The sequence below is a fragment of the Panulirus ornatus genome, chromosome 8 (assembly GCF_036320965.1).
Source record: "Panulirus ornatus isolate Po-2019 chromosome 8, ASM3632096v1, whole genome shotgun sequence".
NCBI classification, from domain to species: Eukaryota; Metazoa; Arthropoda; class Malacostraca; order Decapoda; family Palinuridae; genus Panulirus; species Panulirus ornatus.
This window is the reverse complement of record NC_092231.1, coordinates 21,136,263-21,160,982: the sequence shown is the minus strand read 5'-3', so window position 1 is coordinate 21,160,982 and position 24,720 is coordinate 21,136,263. Positions and strand designations below refer to the sequence as shown.

The 24,720-nt window shown below is 41.8% G+C and overlaps 1 protein-coding gene across 1 annotated transcript in view; it reads right to left on the bottom strand.

Annotated features, from left to right (window-relative positions):
• Positions 1-24,720, bottom strand: part of Ddx1 (ATP-dependent RNA helicase Ddx1) — a 142,017-nt gene that overhangs the window by 17,446 nt on the left and 99,851 nt on the right. Inside the window, exons 13-14 of the mRNA XM_071664219.1 lie at positions 3,912-4,013; positions 2,587-2,707 (exon numbers count right to left, since the gene is read on the bottom strand). Of these exons, the coding sequence (XP_071520320.1) occupies positions 2,587-2,707; positions 3,912-4,013 (223 nt within the window). The remainder of the gene's footprint in view (positions 1-2,586; positions 2,708-3,911; positions 4,014-24,720) is intronic.

The window sequence follows — 24,720 nt, the reverse complement described above, 5'->3', positions numbered from 1 at the left end:
ATTGAGTGGGAGATGTATAAAAGAAAGAGGCAGAAGGTCAAAAGAAAGGTGCAAGAGGTGAAAAAGAGGGCAAATGAGAGTTGGGGTGAGAGAGTATCATTAAATTTTAGGGAGAATAAAAAGATGTTTTGGAAGGAGGTAAATAAAGTGCGTAAGACAAGGGAGCAAATGGGAACTTCAGTGAAGGGGGCTAATGGGGAGGTGATAAGTAGTGGTGATGTGAGAAGGAGATGGAGTGAGTATTTTGAAGGTTTGTTGAATGTGTTTGATGATAGAGTGGCATATATAGGGTGTTTTGGTCGAGATGGTGTGCAAAGTGAGAGGGTTAGGGAAATTGATTTGGTAAACAGAGAAGAGGTACTAAGAGCTTTGCAGAAGATGAAAGCTGGCAAGGCAGAAGCTTTGGATGGTATTGCAGTGGAATTTATCAAAAAAGGGGGTGACTGTATTGTTGACTGGTTGGTAAGGTTATTTAATGTATGTATGATTCATGGTGAGGTGCCTGAGGATTGGCAGAATGATTGCATAGTGCCATTGTACAAAGGCAAAGGGGATAAGAGTGAGTGCTCAAATTACAGAGGTATAAGTTTGCTGAGTATTCCTGGGAAATTATATGGGAGGGTATTGATTGAGAGGGTGAAGGCATGTACAGAGCATCAGACTGGGGAAGAGCAGTGTGGTTTCAGAGTGGTAGAGGATGTGTGGATCAGGTGTTTGCTTTGAAGAATGTATGTGAGAAATACTTAGAAAAGCAAATGGGTTTGTATGTAGCATTTATGGATCTGGAGAAGGCATATGATACAGTTGATTGAGATGCTCTGTGTAAGGTATTAAGAATATATGGTGTGGGAGGCAAGTTGTTAGAAGCAGTGAAAAGTTTTTATCGAGGATGTGAGGCATGTGTACATGTAGGAAGAGAGGAAAGTGATTGGTTCTCAGTGAATGTAGGTTTGCAGCAGAGGTGTGTGATGTCTCCATGGTTGTTTAATTTGTTTATGGATGGGATTGTTAGGGAGGTGAATGCAAGAGTTTTGGAAAGAGGGACAAGTATGCAGTCTGTTGTGGATGAGAGAGCTTGGGAAGTGAGTCAGTTGTTGTTCGCTGATGATACAGCACTGGTGGCTGATTCATGTGAGAAACTGCACAAGCTGGTTACTGAGTTTGGTAAAGTGTGTGAAAGAAGAAAGTTAAGAGTAAACGTAAACAAAAGCAAGGTTATTAGGTACAGTAGGGTTGAGGGTCAAGTCAATTGGGAGATAAGTTTGAATGGAGAGAAACTGGAGGAAGTGAAGTGTTTTAGATATCTGGGAGTGGATCTGGCAGCAGATGGAACCATGGAAGCGGAAGTGAATCATAGGGTGGGGGAGGGGGCGAAAATCCTGGGAGTCTTGAAGAATGTTTGGAAGTCGAGAACATTATCTCAGAAAGCAAAAATGGGTATGTTTGAAGGAATAGTGGTTCCAACAATGTTGTATGGTTGCGAGGCATGGGCTATGAAAAGAGTTGTGCGCAGGAGGATGGATGTGCTGGAAATGAGATGTTTGTGGACAATATGTGGTGTGAGGAGGTTTGATCGAGTAAGTAATGTAAGGGTGAGAGAGATGTGTGGAAATAAAAAGAGTATGGTTGAGAGAGCAGAAGAGGGTGTTTTGAAATGGTTTGGTCACATGGAGAGAATGAGTGAGGAAAAATTGACCAAGAGGATATATGTGTCAGGGGTGGAGGGAACGAGGAGAAGTGGGAGACCAAATTGGAGGTGGGAAGATGGAGTGAAAAAGATTTTGAGTGATCGGGGCCTGAACATGCAGGAGGGTGAAAGGCGTGCAAGGAATAGAGTGAATTGGAATGATGTGGTATATCGGGGTCGACGTGCCGTCAATGGATTGAACCAGGGCATGTGAAGCGTCCAGGTTAAACCATGGAAAGTTCTGTGGGGCCTGGATGTGGAAAGGGAGCTGTGGTTTCGGTGCATTATTACATGACAGCTAGAGACTGAGTGTGAACGAATGTGGCCTTTGTTGTCTTTTCCTAGTGCTACCCCGCACACATGAGGGGGGAGGGGGTTGTTATTCCATGTGTGGCGAGGTGGCGATGGGAATAAATAAAGGCAGACAGTGTGAATTATGTACATGTGTATATATGTATGTCTGTGTGTGTATATATATGTGTACATTGAGATGTATAGGTATGTATATTTGCGTGTGTGGACGTGTATGTACATACATGTGTATGTGGGTGGGTTGGGCCATTTCTTTCGTCTGTTTCCTTGCGCTACCTCGCTAATGCGGGAGACAGCGACAAAGCGAAATAAATATATGATAAATGTTACATTAAAGGAATTATGTTTGGACCAAAGATGAGTTACATGGACAGAAATAAGCAGTAAGTGTGGAGGAAGGGAGCATGTATAGATACATCCAAGATGGAAAAAAAAAAAAAAAAAAAAAAAATAGCACTTAACAATTCTGAACTGGTCACCATGCCCTGTAAACAATGTTATCATAAAACAATCTGATCATATAAAAAAAGCAACCAAAGACAAAGGTAACAAAAGTAAAATCTTTAACATATCATAGATATATTTACCTGAATTGGCTCTCTTTTCACCATAGACCACTTTCCCATCAAATTCATCAACTGGCACTTTCATTTCCTTGTCCACTTGCTGGATGGTCACACCAAGGTGCTCTTCGATGTCAGCAAGGTACTATTTATTGAACCAAAAAAAATGGTTTTAAAAAATTGTGAATTCACATATCCTGCCCTACCTGTCATTCACCTTTAACACCATTCCTATTTACAAAAACAGAATGAAACGCATTAAACCTTTCTGTTCTCTAACTGACATCTCACATCCAATGAACTCAGACTCCCAATCTATTATAGGTAATTTTAGTTCACTTTAAACACTGAGTTATCAAATGAATCCAGTATCTTTCACACTTCAATTGTCAAACACAAAATTATTACACTAAACAAGATGAAAAATTATTCCTTTGGGAATCTCATCTGAAACACTATAACTGTAAATATTCACACACTACATCTGTCCATCTCATCTACACTTTACCGCTGCTCCTTGTAATTTTAAAGAATTATTTTATTTCTCCTTCATACTTATCATCAGCAATTCATTACTACATGACAATACCATCTTCAAAGGCTTTCCATCTATGTATCTTTCTAACAATTTCTTTAAACTACACATATTTCTATCTTTCCTTTTTCATATTTATTCACTATCTCCAAGGTGACTGAGGTAGTTTCCAAAACAGAAGACTGAACCTTCTTGGAGAAGAGATCACCATTTAGCTCTTTCTTCTTTTCCTTCTTTTGGATAATAATACAGGTGTTCCTCAATGTTCCTACCTACCACTTTTACCTAAAGTTTCTAACTAATGTTCCTACCTACTATTATATGCAAGAGATAATATGGGTAGTATTCATTCTTCCCATCCTGAAGGATATATTGCAAAGTATTCTTAATCTAACTACATGATGCAAGTTATCCAGCTCTACTGGACTTAACAATGAACAATCCAGACCCCAGAACACAAGTTTAAATACATCCCCTTAACTTATATGGAAACAGTTACAGGACATTACTATATCATAAACAGCTGGCCATGATAATGTGGGCCTCCATGCCTTCCTCAAACATGCAACTACATTAGCAAAGCCTCTTGCACCTTTATTTTCTACCTTGGATAACAAATGTCATCTCATCTCCCCTTCTCTCTTAGTTAAATTCTTTAACAGTCTCTCTCCTGTTACCTTTTATCTTACTCTCCCCCATTTTGTCTTTTCCTATCCCTGTCTCTCTCTAATCTCACAAGATGAGTTTATGAGAACCTCAATTATTAGAAAAGTTGGGGAAAATATTTTGAATGTATCAACAGACCATAACTGACCTGTGGTTCATTGTACCATGTACAACAGCCTTTCTCTGTAGTCAGACGTGTGTTGTAACAGTTACGACCACGGGTTGCACACCACTCTCCATGGTACCATACCTTAAAAAAAAAATTTGTCAGCTTAATACTTAAAAGAAAAACATAAACACCTGCTTGTGAGGAAACCAACCTTTTTTTCATCAAGTGACAAAAACAAAGCTTCTGAATTCATAATAATTTGCAAGTATGCAGTCATAAATATGTTTAGGGCTGATTTAGCAAAGAGAGCTTTGCTTCAAATTAACTACTTTTAGTGTTATGAAAGCACAGATCTCTGAATTCCCTATATATATATATATATATATATATATATATATATATATATATATATATATATATATGTATATATATATATATTTTTTTTTTTTTTTTTTTTTTTTGCTTTCTCGCTGTCTCCCGCGTTTGCGAGGTAGCGCAAGGAAACAGACGAAAGAAATGGCCCAACCCACCCCCATACACATGCCTTGATTCAATCCACTGACAGCACGTCAACCCCGGTATACCACATCACTCCAATTCACTCTATTCTTTGCCCTCCTTTCACCCTCCTGCATGTTCAGGCCCCGATCACACAAAATCTTTTTCACTCCATCTTTCCACCTCCAATTTGGTCTCCCTCTTCTCCTCGTTCCCTCCACCTCCGACACATATATCCTCTTGGTCAATCTTTCCTCACTCATTCTCTCCATGTGACCAAACCATTTCAAAACACCCTCTTCTGCTCTCTCAACCACGCTCTTTTTATTTCCACACATCTCTCTTACCCTTATGTTACTTACTCGATCAAACCACCTCACACCACACATTGTCCTCAAACATCTCATTTCCAGCACATCAATCCTCCTGCGCACAACTCTATCCATAGTCCACGCCTCGCAACCATACAACATTGTTGGAACCACTATTCCTTCAAACATACCCATTTTTGCTTTCCGAGATAATGTTCTCGGCTTCCACACATTCTTCAAGGCTCCCAGAATTTTCGCCCCTTCCCCCACCCTATGATCCACTTCCGCTTCCATGGTTCCATCCGCTGCCAGATCCACTCCCAGATATCTAAAACACTTCACTTCCTCCAGTTTTTCTCCATTCAGACTCATCTCCCAATTGAATTGACCCTCAACCCTACTGTACCTAATAACCTTGCTCTTATTCACATTTACTCTTAACTTTCTTCTTTCACACACTTTACCAAACTCAGTCACCAGCTTCTGCAGTTTCTCACATGAATCAGCCACCAGCGCTGTATCATCAGCGAACAACAACTGACTCACTTCCCAAGCTCTCTCATCCCCAACAGACTTCATACTTGCCCCTCTTTCCAAAACTCTTGCATTCACCTCCCTAACAACCCCATCCATAAACAAATTAAACAACCATGGAGACATCACACACCCCTGCTGCAAACCTACATTCACTGAGAACCAATCACTTTCCTCTCTTCCTACACGTACACATGCCTTACATCCTCGATAAAAACTTTTCACTGCTTCTAACAACTTGCCTCCCACACCATATATTCTTAATACCTTCCACAGAGCATCTCTATCAACTCTATCATATGCCTTCTCCAGATCCATAAATGCTACATACAAATCCATTTGCTTTTCTAAGTATTTCTCACATACATTCTTCAAAGCAAACACTTGATCCACACATCCTCTACCACTTCTGAAACCACACTGCTCTTCCCCAATCTGATGCTCTGTACATGCCTTCACCCTCTCAATCAATACCCTCCCATATAATTTGCCAGGAATACTCAACAAACTTATACCTCCGTAATTTGAGCATTCACTCTTATCCCCTTTGCCTTTGTACAGTGGCACTATGCACGCATTCCGCCAATCCTCAGGCACCTCACCATGAGTCATACATATATTAAATAACCTTACCAACCAGTCAACAATACAGTCACCCCCTTTTTTAATAAATTCCACTGCAATACCATCCAAACCTGCTGCCTTGCCGGCTTTCATCTTCCGCAAAGCTTTTACTACCTCTTCTCTGTTTACCAACTCATTTTCCCTAACCCTCGCACTTTGACACCACCTCGACCAAAACACCCTATATCTGCCACTCTATCATCAAACACATTCAACAAACCTTCAAAATACTCACTCCATCTCCTTCTCACATCACCACTACTTGTTATCACCTCCCCATTTGCGCCCTTCACTGAAGTTCCCATTTGCTCCCTTGTCTTACGCACTTTATTTACCTCCTTCCAGAACATATATATATATATATATATATATATATATATATATATATATATATATATATATATATAGATATCTTTTTTTCTTTTCATACTATTCGCCATTTCCCGCGTCAGCGAGGTAGCATTAAGAACAGAGGACTGGGCCTCTGAGGAAACATCCTCATCCAGCCCCCTTCTCTGTTCCTTCCTTTGGAAAAAAAAAAAAAAAAAAAAAAAAAAAAAAAAAAAAAAAAGGGGGGGAAGATTTCCAGCCCCCCGCTCCCTTCCCTTTTAGTCGCCTTCTACGACACGCAGGGAATACGTGGGAAGTATTCTTTCTCCCCTATCCCCAGGGAAATATATATTTTTTTTTTCGTTTTTTTTCTTTTTTTTTTATTATACTTTGTCGCTGTCTCCCGCGTTTGCGAGGTAGCGCAAGGAAACAGACGAAAGAAATGGCCCAACCCCCCCCATACACATGTATATACATACGTCCACACACGCAAATATACATACCTACACAGCTTTCCATGGTTTACCCCAGACGCTTCACATGCCTTGATTCAATCCACTGACAGCACGTCAACCCCGGTATACCACATCGCTCCAATTCACTCTATTCCTTGCCCTCCTTTCACCCTCCAGCATGTTCAGGCCCCGATCACACAAAATCTTTTTCACTCTATCTTTCCACCTCCAATTTGGTCTCCCTCTTCTCCTCGTTCCCTCCACCTCCGACACATATATCCTCTTGGTCAATCTTTCCTCACTCATTCTCTCCATGTGCCCAAACCACTTCAAAACACCCTCTTCTGCTCTCTCAACCACGCTCTTTTTATTTCCACACATCTCTCTTACCCTTACGTTACTCACTCGATCAAACCACCTCACACCACACATTGTCCTCAAACATCTCATTTCCAGCACATCCATCCTCCTGCGCACAACTCTATCCATAGCCCACGCCTCGTAACCATACAACATTGTTGGAACCACTATTCCTTCAAACATACCCATTTTTGCTTTCCGAGATAATGTTCTCGACTTCCACACATTCTTCAAGGCCCCCAGAATTTTCGCCCCCTCCCTCACCCTATGATCCACTTCCGCTTCCATGGTTCCATCCGCTGCCAGATCCACTCCCAGATATCTAAAACACTTCACTTCCTCCAGTTTTTCTCCATTCAAACTTACCTCCCAATTGACTTGACCCTCAACCTACTGTACCTAATAACCTTGCTCTTATTCACATTTACTCTTAACTTTCTTCTTCCACACACTTTACCAAACTCAGTCACCAGCTTCTGCAGTTTCTCACATGAATCAGCCACCAGCGCTGTATCATCAGCGAACAACAACTGACTCACTTCCTAAGCTCTCTCATCCCCAACAGACTTCATACTTGCCCCTCTTTCCAAAACTCTTGCATTTACCTCCCTAACAACCCCATCCATAAACAAATTAAACAACCATGGAGACATCACACACCCCTGCCGCAAACCTACATTCACTGAGAACCAATCACTTTCCTCTCTTCCTACCCGTACACATGCCTTACATCCTCGATAAAAACTTTTCACTGCTTCTAACAACTTTCCTCCCACACCATATATTCTTAATACCTTCCACAGAGCATCTCTATCAACTCTATCATATGCCTTCTCCAGATCCATAAATGCTACATACAAATCCATTTGCTTTTCTAAGTATTTCTCACATACATTCTTCAAAGCAAACACCTGATCCACACATCCTCTACCACTTCTGAAACCACACTGCTCTTCCCCAATCTGATGCTCTGTACATGCCTTCACCCTCTCAATCAATACCCTCCCATATAATTTACCAGGAATACTCAACAAACTTATACCTCTGTAATTTGAGCACTCACTCTTATCCCCTTTGCCTTTGTACAATGGCACTATGCATGCATTCCGCCAATCCTCAGGCACCTCACCATGAGTCATACATACATTAAATAACCTTACCAACCAGTCAACAATACAGTCACCCCCTTTTTTAATAAATTCCACTGCAATACCATCCAAACCTGCTGCCTTGCCGGCTTTCATCTTCCGCAAAGCTTTCACTACCTCTTCTCTGTTTACCAAATCATTTTCCCTAACCCTCTCACTTTGCAAACCACCTCGACCAAAACACCCTATATCTGCCACTCTATCATCAAACACATTCAACAAACCTTCAAAATACTCACTCCATCTCCTCCTCACATCACCACTACTTGTTATCACCTCCCCATTTGCGCCCTTCACTGAAGTTCCCATTTGCTCCCTTGTCTTACGCACTTTATTTACCTCCTTCCAGAACATCTTTTTATTCTCCCTAAAATTTAATGATACTATCTCACCCCAACTCTCATTTGCCCTTTTTTTTCACCTCTTACACCTTTCTCTTGACCTCCTGTCTTTCTTTCATACATCTCCCACTCAATTGCATTTTTTCCCTGCAAAAATCGTCCAAATGCCTCTCTCTTCTCTTTCACTAATACTCTTACTTCTTCATCCCACCACTCACTACCCTTTCTAATCAACCCACCTCCCACTCTTCTCATGCCACAAGCATCTTTTGCGCACTCCATCACTGATTCCCTAAATACATCCCATTCCTCCCCCACTCCCCTTACTTCCATTGATCTCACCTTTTTCCATTCTGTACTCAGTCTCTCCTGGTACTTCCTCACACAGGTCTCCTTCCCAAGCTCACTTACTCTCACCACCCTCTTCACCCCAACATTCACTCTTCTTTTCTGAAAACCCATACAAATCTTCACCTTAGCCTCCACAAGATAATGATCAGACATTCCCTCCTCGCAAGGAAACAGACAAAAGAAATGGCCCAACCCACCCCCATATACATGTATATACATACACGTCCACACACGCAAATATACATACCTACACAGCTTTCCATGGTTTACCCCAGACGCTTCACATGCCCTGATTCAATCCACTGACAGCACGTCAACCCCAGTATACCACATCGATCCAATTCACTCTATTCCTTGCCCTCCTTTCATCTTCCTGCATGTTCAGGCCCCGATCACACAAAATCTTTTTCACTCCATCTTTCCACCTCCAATTTGGTCTCCCAGTTCTCCTCGTTCCCTCCACCTCTGACACGTATATCCTCTCTGTCAATCTTTCCTCACTCATTCTTTCCATGTGACCAAACCATTTCAAAACACCCTCTTCTGCTCTCTCAACCATACTCTTTTTATTTCCTCACATCACTCTTACCCTTACATTACTTACTCAATCAAACCACCTCACACCACATATTGTCCTCAAACATCTCATTTCCAGCACATCCACCCTCCTGCGCACAACTCTATCCATAGCCCACACCTCGCAACAATACAAATTTGTTGGAACCACTATTGAAACGATGTGGTATACCGGGGTCGATGTGCTGTCAATGGATTGAACCAGGGCATGTGAACCGTCTGGGGTAAACCATGGAAAGTTCTGGGGGCCTGGATGTGGAAAGGGAGCTGTGGTTTCAGTGCATTATTACATGACAGCTAGAGACTGAGTGTGAACAAATGGGGCCTTTGTTGTCTTTTCCTAGCACTACCTTGCACACATGAGGGGGGAGGGAGTTGTTATTCCATGTGTGGCGAGGTGGCGATGGGAACAAATAAAGGCAGACAGTATGAAATATGTACATGTGTATATATGTATGTGCCTGTGTGTGTATATATATGTGTACATTGAGATGTATAGGTATGTATATTTGCGTGTGTGGACGTGTATGTATATACATGTGTATGTGGGTGGGTTGGGCCATTTCTTTCGTCTGTTTCCTTGCGCTACCTCGCTAACGTGGGAGACAGCGACAAAGCAAAATAAATGAATAAATAATATTTATATATATATATCTTTCATACTATTCGCCATTTCCCGCATTAGCGAGGTAGCGATATGTATGTATGTATGTATGTATGTATGTATGTATGTATGTATATATATATATATATATATATATATATATATATATATATATATATATATATATATATATATATATATATATATTATTCCTGGGGATACGGGAGAAAGAATACTTCCCACGTATTCCCTGCGTGTCGTAGAAGGCGACTAAAAGGGGAGGGAGCTGGTGGCTGGAAATCCTCCCCTTTCTTTTTTTTTTTTTAATTTTCCAAAAGAAGGAACAGAGAAGGGGGTCAGGTGAGGATATTTCCTCTAAGGATATTTCCTCTAAGGCCCAGTTCTCTGTTCTTAACGCTACCTCGCTAACGCGGGAAATGGCAAGTAGTATAAAAAAATATATATATATATATATATATATATATATATATATATATATATATATATATATATATATCCCTGGGGATAGGGGAGAAAGAATACTTCCCACGTATTCCCTGCGTGTCGTAAAGGCGACTAAAAGGGAAGGAAACGGGGGGCTGAAAATCCTCCCCTCTCAGTTTTTTTTTTAATTTTCCAAATGAAAGGAACAGAGAAGGGGGCCAGGTGAGGGTGTTCCCTCAAAGGTCCAGTCCTCTGTTCTTAACGCTACCTTGCTAACGCAGGAAATGGCGAATAGTATAAAAAAAATATATATATATATATATATATATATATATATATATATATATATATATATATATATATATATATATATATATTTTTTTTTTATTATACTTTGTCACTGTCTCCCGTGTTTGCGAGGTAGCGCAAGGAAACAGACGAAAGAAATGGCCCAACCCCCCCCATACACATGTATATACATACGTCCACACATGCAAATATACAAACCTACACAGCTTTCCATGGTTTACCCCAGACGCTTCACATGCCCCGATTCAATCCACTGACAGCACGTCAACCCCGGTATACCACATCGCTCCAATTCACTCTATTCCTTGCCCTCCTTTCACCCTCCTGCATGTTCAGGCCCCGATCACACAAAATCCTTTTCACTCCATCCTTCCACCTCCAATTTGGTCTCCCTCTTCTCCTTGTTCCCTCCACCTCCGACACATATATCTTCTTGGTCAATCTCTCCTCACTCATCCTCTCCATGTGCCCAAACCACTTCAAAACACCCTCTTCTGCTCTCTCAACCACGCTCTTTTTATTACCACACATCTCTCTTACCCTTACGTTACTCACTCGATCAAACCACCTCACACCACACATTGTCCTCAAACATCTCATTTCCAGCACATCCATCCTCCTGCGCACAACTCTATCCGTAGCCCACGCCTCGCAACCATACAACATTGTTGGAACCACTATTCCTTCAAACATACCCATTTTTGCTTTCCGAGATAATGTTCTCGACTTCCACACATTCTTCAAGGCCCCCAGGATTTTCGCCCCCTCCCCCACCCTATGATCCACTTCCGCTTCCATGGTTCCATCCGCTGCCAGATCCACTCCCAGATATCTAAAACACTTCACTTCCTCCAGTTTTTCTCCATTCAAACTCACCTCCCAATTGACTTGACCCTCAACCCTACTGTACCTAATAACCTTGCTCTTATTCACATTTACTCTTAACTTTCTTCTTCCACACACTTTTCCAAACTCAGTCACCAGCTTCTGCAGTTTCTCACATGAATCAGCCACCAGCGCTGTATCATCAGCGAACAACAACTGACTCACTTCCCAAGCTCTCTCATCCCCAACAGACTTCATACTTGCCCCTCTTTCCAAAACTCTTACATTTACCTCCCTAACAACCCCATCCATAAACAAATTAAACAACCATGGAGACATCACACACCCCTGCCGCAAACCTACATTCACTGAGAACCAATCACTTTCCTCTCTTCCTACACGTACACATGCCTTACATCCTCGATAAAAACTTTTCACTGCTTCTAACAACTTTCCTCCCACACCATATATTCTTAATACCTTCCACAGAGCATCTCTATCAACTCTATCATATGCCGTCTCCAGATCCATAAATGCTACATACAAATCCATTTGCTTTTCTAAGTATTTCTCACATATATATATATATATATATATATATATATATATATATTTTTTTTTTTTTTTTTTCATACTATTCGCCATTTCCCGCGATAGCGAGGTAGCGTTAAGAACAGAGGACTGGGCCTTTTTTGGAATATCCTCACCTGGCCCCCTCTGTTCCTTCTTTTGGAAAATTAAAAAAAAAAGAAAAAAAAAAAAAAAGAGAGAGGGGAGGATTTCCAGCCCCCCGCTCCCTCCCCTTTTAGTCGCCTTCTACGACACGCAGGGAATACGTGGGATGTATTCTTAATCCCCTATCCCCAGGGATAATATATATATATATATATATATATATATATATATATATATATATATATATATATATATATATATATATATATTATTTATTTATTATACTTTGTCGCTGTCTCCCGCGTTTGCGAGGTAGCGCAAGGAAACAGACGAAAGAAATGGCCCAACCCCCCCCATACACATGTATATACATATGTCCACACAGGCAAATATACATACCTACACAGCTTTCCATGGTTTATATATATATATATATATATATATACAAGGGAGCAAATGGGAACTTCAGTGAAGGGGGCAAATAGGGAGGTGATAACAAGTAGTGGTGATGTGAGAAGGAGATGGAGTGAGTATTTTGAAGGTTTGTTGAATGTGTTTGATGATAGAGTGGCAGATATAGGGTGTTTTGGTCGAAGTGGTGTGCAAAGTGAGAGAGTTAGGGAAAATGATTTGGTAAACAGAGAAGAGGTAGTAAAAGCTTTGCGGAAGATGAAAACCGGCAAGGCAGCAGGTTTGGATGGTATTGCAGTGGAATTTATTAAAAAAGGGGGTGACTGTATTGTTGACTGGCTGGTAAGGTTATTTAATGTATGTATGATTCATGGTAAGGTGCCCGAGGATTGGCAGAATGCTTGCATAGTGCCACTGTACAAAGGCAAAGGGGATAAGAGTGAGTGCTCAAATTACAGAGGTATAAGTTTGTTGAGTATTCCTGGTAAATTATGTGGGAGGGTATTGATTGAGAGGGTGAAGGCATGTACAGAGCATCAGATTGGGGAAGAGCAGTGTGGTTTCAGAAGTGGTAGAGGAGGTGTGGATCAGGTGTTTGCTTTGAAGAATGTATGTGAGAAATACTTAGAAAAGCAAATGGATTTGTATGTAGCATTTATGGATCTGGATAAGGCATATGATGGAGTTGATAGAGATGCTCTGTGGAAGGTACTAAGAATATATGGTGTGGGAGGCAAGTTGTTAGAAGCAGTGAAAAGTTTTTATCGAGGATGTAAGGCATGTGTATGTGTAGGAAGAGAGAAAAGTGATTGGTTCTCAGTGAATGTAGGTTTGCGGCAGGGGTGTGATGTCTCCATGGTTGTTTAATTTGTTTATGGATGGGGTTGTTAGGGAGGTGAATGCAAGAGTTTTGGAAAGAGGGGCAAGAATGAAGTCTGTTGTGGATGAGAGAGCTTGGGAAGTGAGTCAGTTGTTGTTCGCTGATGATACAGCGCTGGTGGCTGATTTATGTGAGAAACTGCAGAAGCTGGTGACTGAGTTTGGTAAAGTGTGTGAAAGAAGAAAGCTAAGAATAAATGTGAATAAGAGCAAGGTTATTAGGTACAATAGGGTTGAGGGTCAAGTCAATTGGGAGGTAAGTTTCAATGGAGAAAAACTGGAGGAAGTAAAGTGTTTTAGATATCTGGGAGTGGATCTGGCAGCGGATGGAACCATGGAAGCGGAAGTGAATCATAGGGTGGGGGAGGGGGCGAAAATTCTGGGAGCCTTGAAGAATGTGTGGAAGTCGAGAACATTATCTCGGAAAGCAAAAATGGGTATGTTTGAAGGAATAGTGGTTCCAAAAATGTTGTACAGTTGCGAGGCGTGGGCTGTGGATAGAGTTGTGCGCAGGAGGGTGGATGTGCTGGAAATGAGATGTTTGAGGACAATATGTGGTGTGAGGTGGTTTGATCGAGTAAGTAATGTAAGGGTAAGAGAGATGTGTGGAAATAAAGAGCATGGTTGAGAGAGCAGAAGAGGGTGTTTTGAAATGTTTGGGCACATGGAGAGAATGAGTGAGGAAAGATTGACCAAGAGGATATATGTGTTGGAGGTGGAGGGAACGAGAAGTGGGAGACCAAATTGGAGGTGGAAAGATGGAGTGAAAAAGATTTTGAGTGATCGGGGCCTGAACATGCAGGAGGGTGAAAGGCGGGCAAGGAATAGAGTGAATTGGATCGATGTGGTATACCGGGGTCGACGTGCTGTCAATGGATTGAATCAGGGCATGTAAAGTGTCTGGGGTAAACCATGGAAAGTTCTGTTGGGCCTGGATGTGGAAAGGGAGCTGTGATTTCGGGCATTATTACATGACAGCTGGAGACTGAGTGTGAACGAATGGGGCCTTTGTTGTCTTTTCCTAGCGCTACCTCGCATACATGAGGGGGAGGGGGATGTTATTCCATGTGTGGCGAGGTGATGATGGGAATAAATAAAACAGACTATGAATTATGTACATGAGCATATATGTATATGTGTGTGTGTGTGTATATATGTGTACATTAAGATATATAGGTATGTATATTTGAGTGTGTGGACGTGTATGTATATACATGTGTATGGGGGTGGGTTGGGCCATTTCTTTTGTCTGTTTCCTTGCGCTACCTCGCAAACGCGGGAGACAGCGACGAAGCAAAATAAAAAAAATGATAATATATATATATATATATATATATATATATATATATATATATATATATATATATATATATATATATGTGTGTGGTGTGAGGTGGTTTGATCGAGTGAGTAACGTAAGGGTAAGAGAGATGTGTGGAAATAAAAAGAGCGTGGTTGAGAGAGCAGAAGAGGGTGTTTTGAAGTGGTTTGGGCACATGGAGAGAATGAGTGAGGAAAGATTGACCAAGAGGATATATGTGTCGGAGGTGGAGGGAACGAGGAGAAGAGGGAGACCAAATTGGAGGTGGAAAGATGGAGTGAAAAAGATTTTGTGTGATCGGGGCCTGAACATGCAGGAGGGTGAAAGGAGGGCAAGGAATAGAGTGAATTGGAGCGATGTGGTATACCGGGGTTGACGTGCTGTCAGTGGATTGAATCAAGGCATGTGAAGCGTCTGGGGTAAACCATGGAAAGTTGTGTAGGTATGTATATTTGCGTGTGTGGACGTATGTATATACATGTGTATGGGGGGGGTCGGGCCATTTCTTTCGTCTGTTTCCTTGCGCTACCTCGCAAACGCGGGAGACAGCGACAAAGTATAATAAAAAAAAAAAATAATATATATATATATATATATATATATATATATATATATATATATATATATATATATATATATATATATATATATATATATCTTTTCCTAGCGCTACCTCGCACACATGAGGGGGAGGGGGATGGTATTCCATGTGTGGCGAGGTGGCCATGGAAGGAATAAAGGCAGGCAGTGTGAATTGTGTGCTTGGGTATATATGTATGTGTCTGTGTGTGTATATATATGTGTACGTTGAGATGTATGGGTGAGTAGGTTTGCGTGTGTGTATATACATGTTTATGGGGGTGGGTTGGGCAATTTCTTTCTTCTGTTTCCTTGCGCTACCTCGCAAATGCGGGAGACAGCGACAAAGCAAAATAAAATAAAAAAAATAATATATATTTTTTCTTTCTTTTAAACTATTCGCCATTTCCCGCGTTAGCGAGGTAGCGTTAAGAACAGAGGACTGGGCCTTTTTTGGAATATCCTCACCTGGCCCCTTCTGTTCCTTCTTTTGGAAAATTAAAAAAAAACCGAGAGAGGTGGATTTCCAGCCCCCCGCTCCCTCCCCTTTTAGTCACCTTCTATGACACGCAAGGAATATGTGGGAAGTATTCTTAATCCCCTATCCCCAGGGATAATATATATTTTATTTATTTATTTATTATACTTTGTCACTGTCTCCTGCGTTTGCGAGGTAGCGCAAGGAAACAGACGAAAGAAATGGCCCAACCCCCCCCCCCATACACATGTATATACATACGTCCACACACGCAAATATACATACCTACACAGCTTTCCATGGTTTACCCCAGACGCTTCACATGCCTTGATTCAATCCACTGACAGCACGTCAACCCCGGTATACCACATCGCTCCAATTCACTCTATTCCTTGCCCTCCTTTCACCCTCCTGCATGTTCAGGCCCTGATCACACAAAATCTTTTTCACTCCATCTTTCCACCTCCAATTTGGTCTCCCTCTTCTCCTCGTTCCCTCCAGCTCCGACACATATATCCTCTTGGTCAATCTTTCCTCACTCATTCTCTCCATGTGCCCAAACCACTTCAAAACACCCTCTTCTGCTCTCTCAACCACGCTCTTTTTATTTCCACACATCTCTCTTACCCTTACGTTACTCACTCGATCAAACCACCTCACACCACACATTGTCCTCAAACATCTCATTTCCAGCACATCCATCCTCCTGCGCACAACTCTATCCACAGCCCATGCCTCGCAACCATACAACATTGTTGGAACCACTATTCCTTCAAACATACCCATTTTTGCTTTCCGAGATAATGTTCTCGACTTCCACACATTCTTCAAGGCCCCCAGAATTTTCGCCCCCTCCCCCACCCTATGATCCACTTCCGCTTCCATGGTTCCATCCGCTGCCAGATCCACTCCCAGATATCTAAAACACTTCACTTCCTCCAGTTTTTCTCCATTCAAACTCACCTCCCAATTGACTTGACCCTCAACCCTACTGTACCTAATAACCTTGCTCTTATTCACATTTACTCTTAACTTTCTTCTTCCACACACTTTACCAAACTCAGTCACCAGCTTCTGCAGTTTCTCACATGAACCAGCCACCAGCGCTGTATCATCAGCAAACAACAACTGACTCACTTCCCAAGCTCTCTCATCCCCAACAGACTTCATACTTGCCCCTCTTTCCAAAACTCTTGCATTTACCTCCCTAACAACCCCATCCATAAACAAATTAAACAACCATGGAGACATCACACACCCCTGCCGCAAACCTACATTCACTGAGAACCAATCACTTTCCTCTCTTCCTACACGTACACATGCCTTACATCCTCGATAAAAACTTTTCACTGCTTCTAACAACTTTCCTCCCACATCATATATTCTTAATACCTTCCACAGAGCATCTCTATCAACTCTATCATATGCCTTCTCCAGATCCATAAATGCTACATACAAATCCATTTGCTTTTCTACGTATTTCTCACATACATTCTTCAAAGCAAACACCTGATCCACACATCCTCTACCACTTCTGAAACCACATATATATATATATATATATATATATATATATATATATATATATATATTTATTTATTTACTTATTTTGCTTTGTCGCTGTCTCCCGCATTTGCGAGGTAGTGCAAGGAAACAGACGAAAGAAATGGCCCAACCCACACCCATACACATGCATATACACACACGTCCACACATGCAAATATACATACCTATACATCTCAATGTACACATATATATACACACACAGACACATACATATATACCCATGCACACAATTCACACTGTCTGCCTTTATTCATTTCCATCGCCACCCCGCCACACATGGAATACCATCCCCCTCCCCCCTCATGTGTGCGGGGTAGCGCTAGGAAAAGACAACAAAGGCCTCATTCGTTCACACTCAGTCTCCAGCTGTCCTGCAATAATGCCCGAAACCACAGCTCCCCTTCCACATCCAGGCCCCACATAGCTTTCCATGGTTTACCCCAGACGCTTCACATGCCCTGATTCAATCAACTGACAGCACGTCAACCCCGGTATACCACATCGATCCAATTCATTCTATTCCTTGCCCGCCTTTCACCCTCTTGCATGTTTAGGCCCCGATCACTCAAAATCTTTTTCACTCCATCTTTCCACCTCCAATTTGGTCTCCCACTTCTTGTTCCCTCCACCTCTGACACATATATCCTCTTGGTCAATCTTTCCTCACTCATTCTCTCCATGTGCCCAAACCATTTCAAAACACCCTCTTCAGCTCTCTCAACCACGCTCTATTTATTTCCACACATCTCTCTTACCCTTACGTTACTTACTCGATCAAACCACCTCACACCACACATTGTCCTCAAACATCTCATTTCCAACACATCCACCCTCCTGCGCACAACTCTATCCATAGCCCACGCCTCGCAACCATACAACATTCTTGGAACCACTATTCCTTCAAACATACCCATTTTTGCTTTCCGAGATAATGTTCTCGACTTCCACACATTCTTCAAGGCTCCCAGGATTTTCGCCCCCTCCCCCACCCTATGATTTACTTCCACTTCCATGGTTCCATCCGCTGCCAGATCCACTCCCAGATATCTAAAACACTTTACTTCCTCCAGTTTTTCTCCATTCAAACTTACCTACCAATTGACTTGACCCTCAACCCTATTGTACCTAATAACCATGCTCTTATTCACATTTACTCTTAGCTTTCTTCTTTCACACACTTTACCAAACTCAGTCACCAGCTTCTGCAGTTTCTCACATGAATCAGCCACCAGCGCTGTATCATCAGCGAACAACAACTGACTCACTTCCCAAGCTCTCTCATCCACAACAGACTTCATTCTTGCCCCTCTTTCCAAAACTCTTGCATTCACCTCCCTAACAACCCCATCCATAAACAAATTAAACAACCATGGAGACATCACACCCCTGCCGCAAACCTACATTCACTGAGAACCAATCACTTTCCTCTCTTCCTACACGTACACAGGCCTTACATCCTCGATAAAAACTTTTCACTGCTTCTAACAACTTGCCACCCACACCATATATTCTCAATACCTTCCACAGAGCATCTCTATCAACTCTATCATATGCCTTCTCCAGATCCATAAATGCTACATACAAATCCATTTGCTTTTCTAAGTATTTCTCACATACATTCTTCAAAGCAAACACCTGATCCACACATCCTATACCACTTCTGAAACCACACTGCTCTTCCCCAATCTGATGCTCTGTACATGCCTTCACCCTCTCAATCAATACCCTCCCATATAATTTACCAGGAATACTCAACAAAGTTATACCTCTGTAATTTGAGCACTCACTCTTACCCCCTACAATGGCACTATGCACGCATTCCGCCAATCCTCAGGCACCTCACCATGAGTCATACATGCATTAAATAACCTTACCAACCAGTCAACAATACAGTCACCCCCTTTTTTAATAAATTCCACTGCAATACCATCCAAACCTGCTGCCTTGCCGGCTTTCATCTTCCGCAAAGCTTTTACTACCTCTTCTCTGTTTACCAAATCATTTTCCCCAACCCTCTGACTTTGCACACCACCTCAACCAAGACACCCTATATTTGCCACTCTATCATCAAACACATTTAACAAACCTTCAAAATACTCACTCCATCTCCTTCTCACATCACCACTACTTGTTATCACCTCCCCATTAGCCCCCTTCACTGAAGTTCCCATTTGCTCCCTTGTCTTACGCACTTTATTTACCTCCTTCCAGAACATCTTTTTATTCTCCCTAAAATTTAATGATACTCTCTCACCCCAACTCTCATTTGCCCTCTTTTTCACCTCTTGCACCTTTCTCTTGACCTCCTGTCTCTTTCTTTTATACATCTCCCACTCAATTGCATTTTTTCCCTGCAAAAATCATCCAAATGCCTCTCTCTTCTCTTTCACTAATAATCTTACTTCTTCATCCCACCACTCACTACCTTTTCTAATGAACCCACCTCCCACGCTTCTCATGCCACAAGCATCTTTTGCGCAATCCATCACTGATTCCCTAAATACATCCCATTCCTCCCCCACTCCCCTTACTTCCATTGTTCTCACCTTTTTCCATTCTGTACTCAGTCTCTCCTGGTACTTCCTCACACAAGTCTCCTTCCCAAGCTCACTTACTCTCACCACCCTCTTCACCCCAACATTCACTCTTCTTTTCTGAAAACCCATACAAATCTTCACCTTAGCCTCCACAAGATAATGATCAGACATCCCTCCAGTTGCACCTCTCAGCACATTTACATCCAAAAGTCTCTCTTTCGCGCGCCTGTCAATTAACACGTAATCCAATAACGCTCTCTGACCATCTCTCCTACTTACATACGTATACTTACGTATATCTCACTTTTTAAACCAGGTATTCCCAATCACCAGTCCCTTTTCAGCACATATATATATATATATATGTGTGTGTACGTGTAGGAAGAGAGGAAAGTGATTGGTTCTCAGTGAATGTAGGTTTGCGGCAGGGGTGTGTGATGTCTCCATGGTTGTTTAATTTGTTTATGGATGGGGTTGTTAGGGAGGTAAATGCAAGAGTTTTGGAAAGAGGGGCAAGTATGAAGTCTGTTGGGGATGAGAGAGCTTGGGAAGTGAGTCAGTTGTTGTTCGCTGATGATACAGTGCTGGTGGCTGATTCATGTGAGAAACTGCACAAGCTGGTGACTGAGTTTGGTAAAGTGTGTGAAAGAAGAAAGTTAAGAGTAAATGTGAATAAGAGCAAGGTTATTAGGTACAGTAGGGTTGAGGGTCAAGTCAATTGGGAGGTAAGTTTGAATGGAGAAAAACTGGAGGAAGTGAAGTGTTTTAGATATCTGGGAGTGGATCTGGCAGCGGATGGAACCATGGAAGCGGAAGTGGTTCATAAGGTGGGGGAGGGGGCGAAAATTCTGGGAGCCTTGAAGAATGTGTGGAAGTCGAGGACATTATCTCGGAAAGCAAAAATGGGTATGTTTGAAGGAATAGTGGTTCCAACAATGTTGTATGGTTGCGAGGCGTGGGATATGGATAGAGTTGTGCGCAGGAGGATGGATGTGCTGGAAATGAGATGTTTGAGGACAATGTGTGGTGTGAGGTGGTTTGATCGAGTAAGTAACGTAAGGGTGAGTGATGTGTGGAAATAAAAAGAGCGTGGTTGAGAGAGCAGAAGAGGGTGTTTTGAAATGGTTCGGGCACATGGAGAGAATGAGTGAGGAAAGATTGACCAAGATAATATATGTGTCGGAGGTGGAGGGAACGAGGAGAAGAGGGAGACCAAATTGGAGGTGGAAAGATGGAGTGAAAAAGATTTTGTGTGATCGGGGCCTGAACATGCAGGAGGGTGAAAGGAGGGCAAGGAATAGAGTGAATTGGAGCGATGTGGTATACCGGGGTTGACGTGCTGTCAGTGGATTGAATCAAGGCATGTGAAGCGTCTGGGGTAAACCATGGAAAGCTGTGTAGGTATGTATATTTGCGTGTGTGGACGTATGTATATACATGTGTATGGGGGTGGGTTGGGCCATTTCTTTCGTCTGTTTCCTTGCGCTACCTCGCAAACGCGGGAGACAGCGACAAAGCAAAAAAAAAAATATATATATATATATATATATATTTTTTTTTTTTTTTTTTTTTATACTTTGTCGCTGTCTCCCGCGTTTGCGAGGTAGCGCAAGGAAACAGACGAAAGAAATGGCCCAACCCCCCCCCCCCCATACACATGTACATACACACGTCCAGACACGCAAATATACATACCTACGCAGCTTTCCATGGTTTACCCCAGACGCTTCACATGCCTTGCTTCAATATATATATATATATATATATATATTCCTTCCTTCATACTATTCGCCATTTCCCGCATTAGCGAAGTAGCATTAAGAACAGAGGACTGGGCCTTTGAGGGAATATCCTCACCTGGCCCCCTTCTCTGTTCCTTCTTTTGGAAAATTAAAAAAAAAATGAGAGGGGAGGATTTCCAGCCCCCCGCTCCCTTCCCTTTAAGTCGCCTTCTACGACACACAGGGAATATGTGGGAAGTATTCTTTCTCCCCTATCCCCAGGGATAATATATATATGTTTCTTTCTTTCATACTATTCGCCATTTCCTGCATTAGCGAGGTAGCGTTGAGAACAGAGGACTGGGCCCTTGAGGGAATATCCTCACCTGGGCCCCTTCTCTGTTCCCTCTTTTGGAATATTATGTAGGTAATCCTATGTAATTCAATACTTACAACATCCAAATCAATATAGAGAAAAGCAAAATGCAAATGTGTTATAAATAAATATGCAATCAGACACACCACAAAGTTCACATATGTCTAAACTGAAGTAAATACTTCATAACAATAAACAAATACTTCCTATCTATCCATCTACCTATATCTCTTGACACTTGTTCCCTTCTGGAGCTCCCTTAAGGAGGTAACCGCTGCAACTGAGTCTCCATAACTAGTGAACTCCAGTGCCACTGCAAAGCATTTAGTGCCTCCCACTTAAAAGGCCACTGGCAGAGGGCAAGTCTAGCACAGAGTTTGCAAAGCCTCTCACCTAATGTTCCTACTGATTAAAACTACCTAATGCTCCTGCCTAATGTTCCTACCTACCACTTCCAGCTAAGGTTTCTATTTAATGCTTCTACCTAAATGTTCCAACCTCCTACTACTATCTATTGCTCCTAACAGTTTCTCTAGCAGATAGCACTCATCACAGGAAAATCTAGAGTTACAAAGAATGAACTGTGTGAGTGGAGTATTGTCAAGTGTTATGAGTGACAAGGAGAGATTGTATGTCTGGGGACAGAATGGCAGCAGTTCACGTGTGGGTAAGTCAGAAATAAAAGACAGCTACCTAATTTTCTATACTTATAGGAACAACTGATGAGAAATAGTTTCCCTTAGCTTGCTTCAATATTAATAAAGCCTTTTTTACAAACTAAAATGCTTATTCACTGGTGGCACATACAAAATGCTACATAATTTTAAGTAAAAACCACCTGCCATTCATACCCACAATATCTATTTTCTTTACATTAAAGGTGAGCAATAGTTTTTTTAAACATCTGTGTAAAGCGGCATATTTTAGGAATAATAAAGTATTAAGGAATACACCAATACATACATCCCTCTCCATCCACTTTCAGTCTTACCCAGATCAATCTAGAATATACTTTCTTACACTCTATCCCATACTCCCACAATTCCTGCTTCAGGAGTAGTGCTACTCCTTCCTTTGCTCTTGTCCTCTCACCAACCCCTGACTTTACTCCCAAAACATTCCCAAACCACTCTTCCCCTTTACCCTTGAGCTTCATTTCACCCAGAGCCAAAACATCCTTGTTCCTTTCCTCCTTTTTTCTCATCTTGGTTACATCCACACACATTTAGACATCCCAATCAAAGCCTTCGAGGAGGATGAGCACCACCCGCATGACTCCTTCTTTTGTTTCCCCTTTTAGAAAGTTAAAATACAAGGAGGGGAGGGTTTCTAGCCCGCCGCTCCTGTCTCCTTTAGTCGCCTTCTATGACGCATGGGGAATGCATGGGAAGGAGACTTGTGTGAGGAAGTACCAGGAGAGACTGAGTACAGAATGGAAAAAGGTGAGAACAAAGGAGGTAAGGGGAGTAGGGGAGGAATGGGATGTATTTAGGGAAGCAGTGATGGCGTGCGCAAAAGATGCTTGTGGCATGAGAAGCATGGGAGGTGGGCAGATTAGAAATGGTAGCGAGTGGTGGGATGAAGAAGTAAGATTATTAGTGAGATAGAAGAGAGAGGCATTTGAACGATTTTTGTAGGGAAATAATGCAAATGAGTGGGAGATATATAAAAGAAAGAGGCAGGAGGTCAAGAGAAAGGTGCAAGAGGTGAAAAAGAGGGCAAATGAGAGATGGGGTGAGAGAGTATCATTAAATTTTAGGGAGAATAAAAAGATGTTTTGAAGGAGGTAAATAAAGTGCGTAAGACAAGGGAACAAATGGGAACTTCAGTGAAGGGAGCTAAATGGGGAGGTGATAACAAGTAGTGGTGAAGGGAGAAAGAGATGGAGTGAGTATTTTGAAGGTTTGTTGAATGTGTTTGATGATAGAGTGGCAGATATAGGGTGTTTTGGTCGAGGTGGTGTGCAAATTGAGAGGGTTAGGGAAAATGATTTGGTAAACAGAGAAGAGGTAGTAAAAGCATTGCGGAAGATGAAAGCCGGCAAGGCAGCAGGTTTGGATGGTATTGCTGTGTAATTTATTAAAAAAGGGGGTGACTGTATTGTTGACTTGTTGGTAAGGTTATTTAATGTATGTATGATTCAAGGTGAGGTGCCTGAGGATTGGAGGAATGCTTGCATAGTGCCATTGTACAAAGGCAAAGGGGATAAAAGTGAGTGCTCAAATTACAGAGGTATAAATTTGTTGAGTATTCCTGGTAAATTATATGGGAAGGTATTGATTGAGAGGGTGAAGGGATGTACAGAGCATCAGATTGGGGAAGAGCAGTGTGGTTTCAGAAGTGGTAGAGGATGTGTGGATCAAGTGTTTGCTTTGAAGAATGTATGTGAGAAAATCTTAGAAAACCAAATGGATTTGTATGTAGCATTTATGGATCTGGAGAAGGCATATGATAGAGGTGATAGAGATGCTCTGTGGAAGGTATTAAGAATATATGGTGTGGGAGGGAAGTTGTTAGAAGCAGTGAAAAGTTTTTATCGAGGATGTAAGGCATGTGTACGTGTAGGAAGAGAGGAAAGTGATTGGTTCTCAGTGA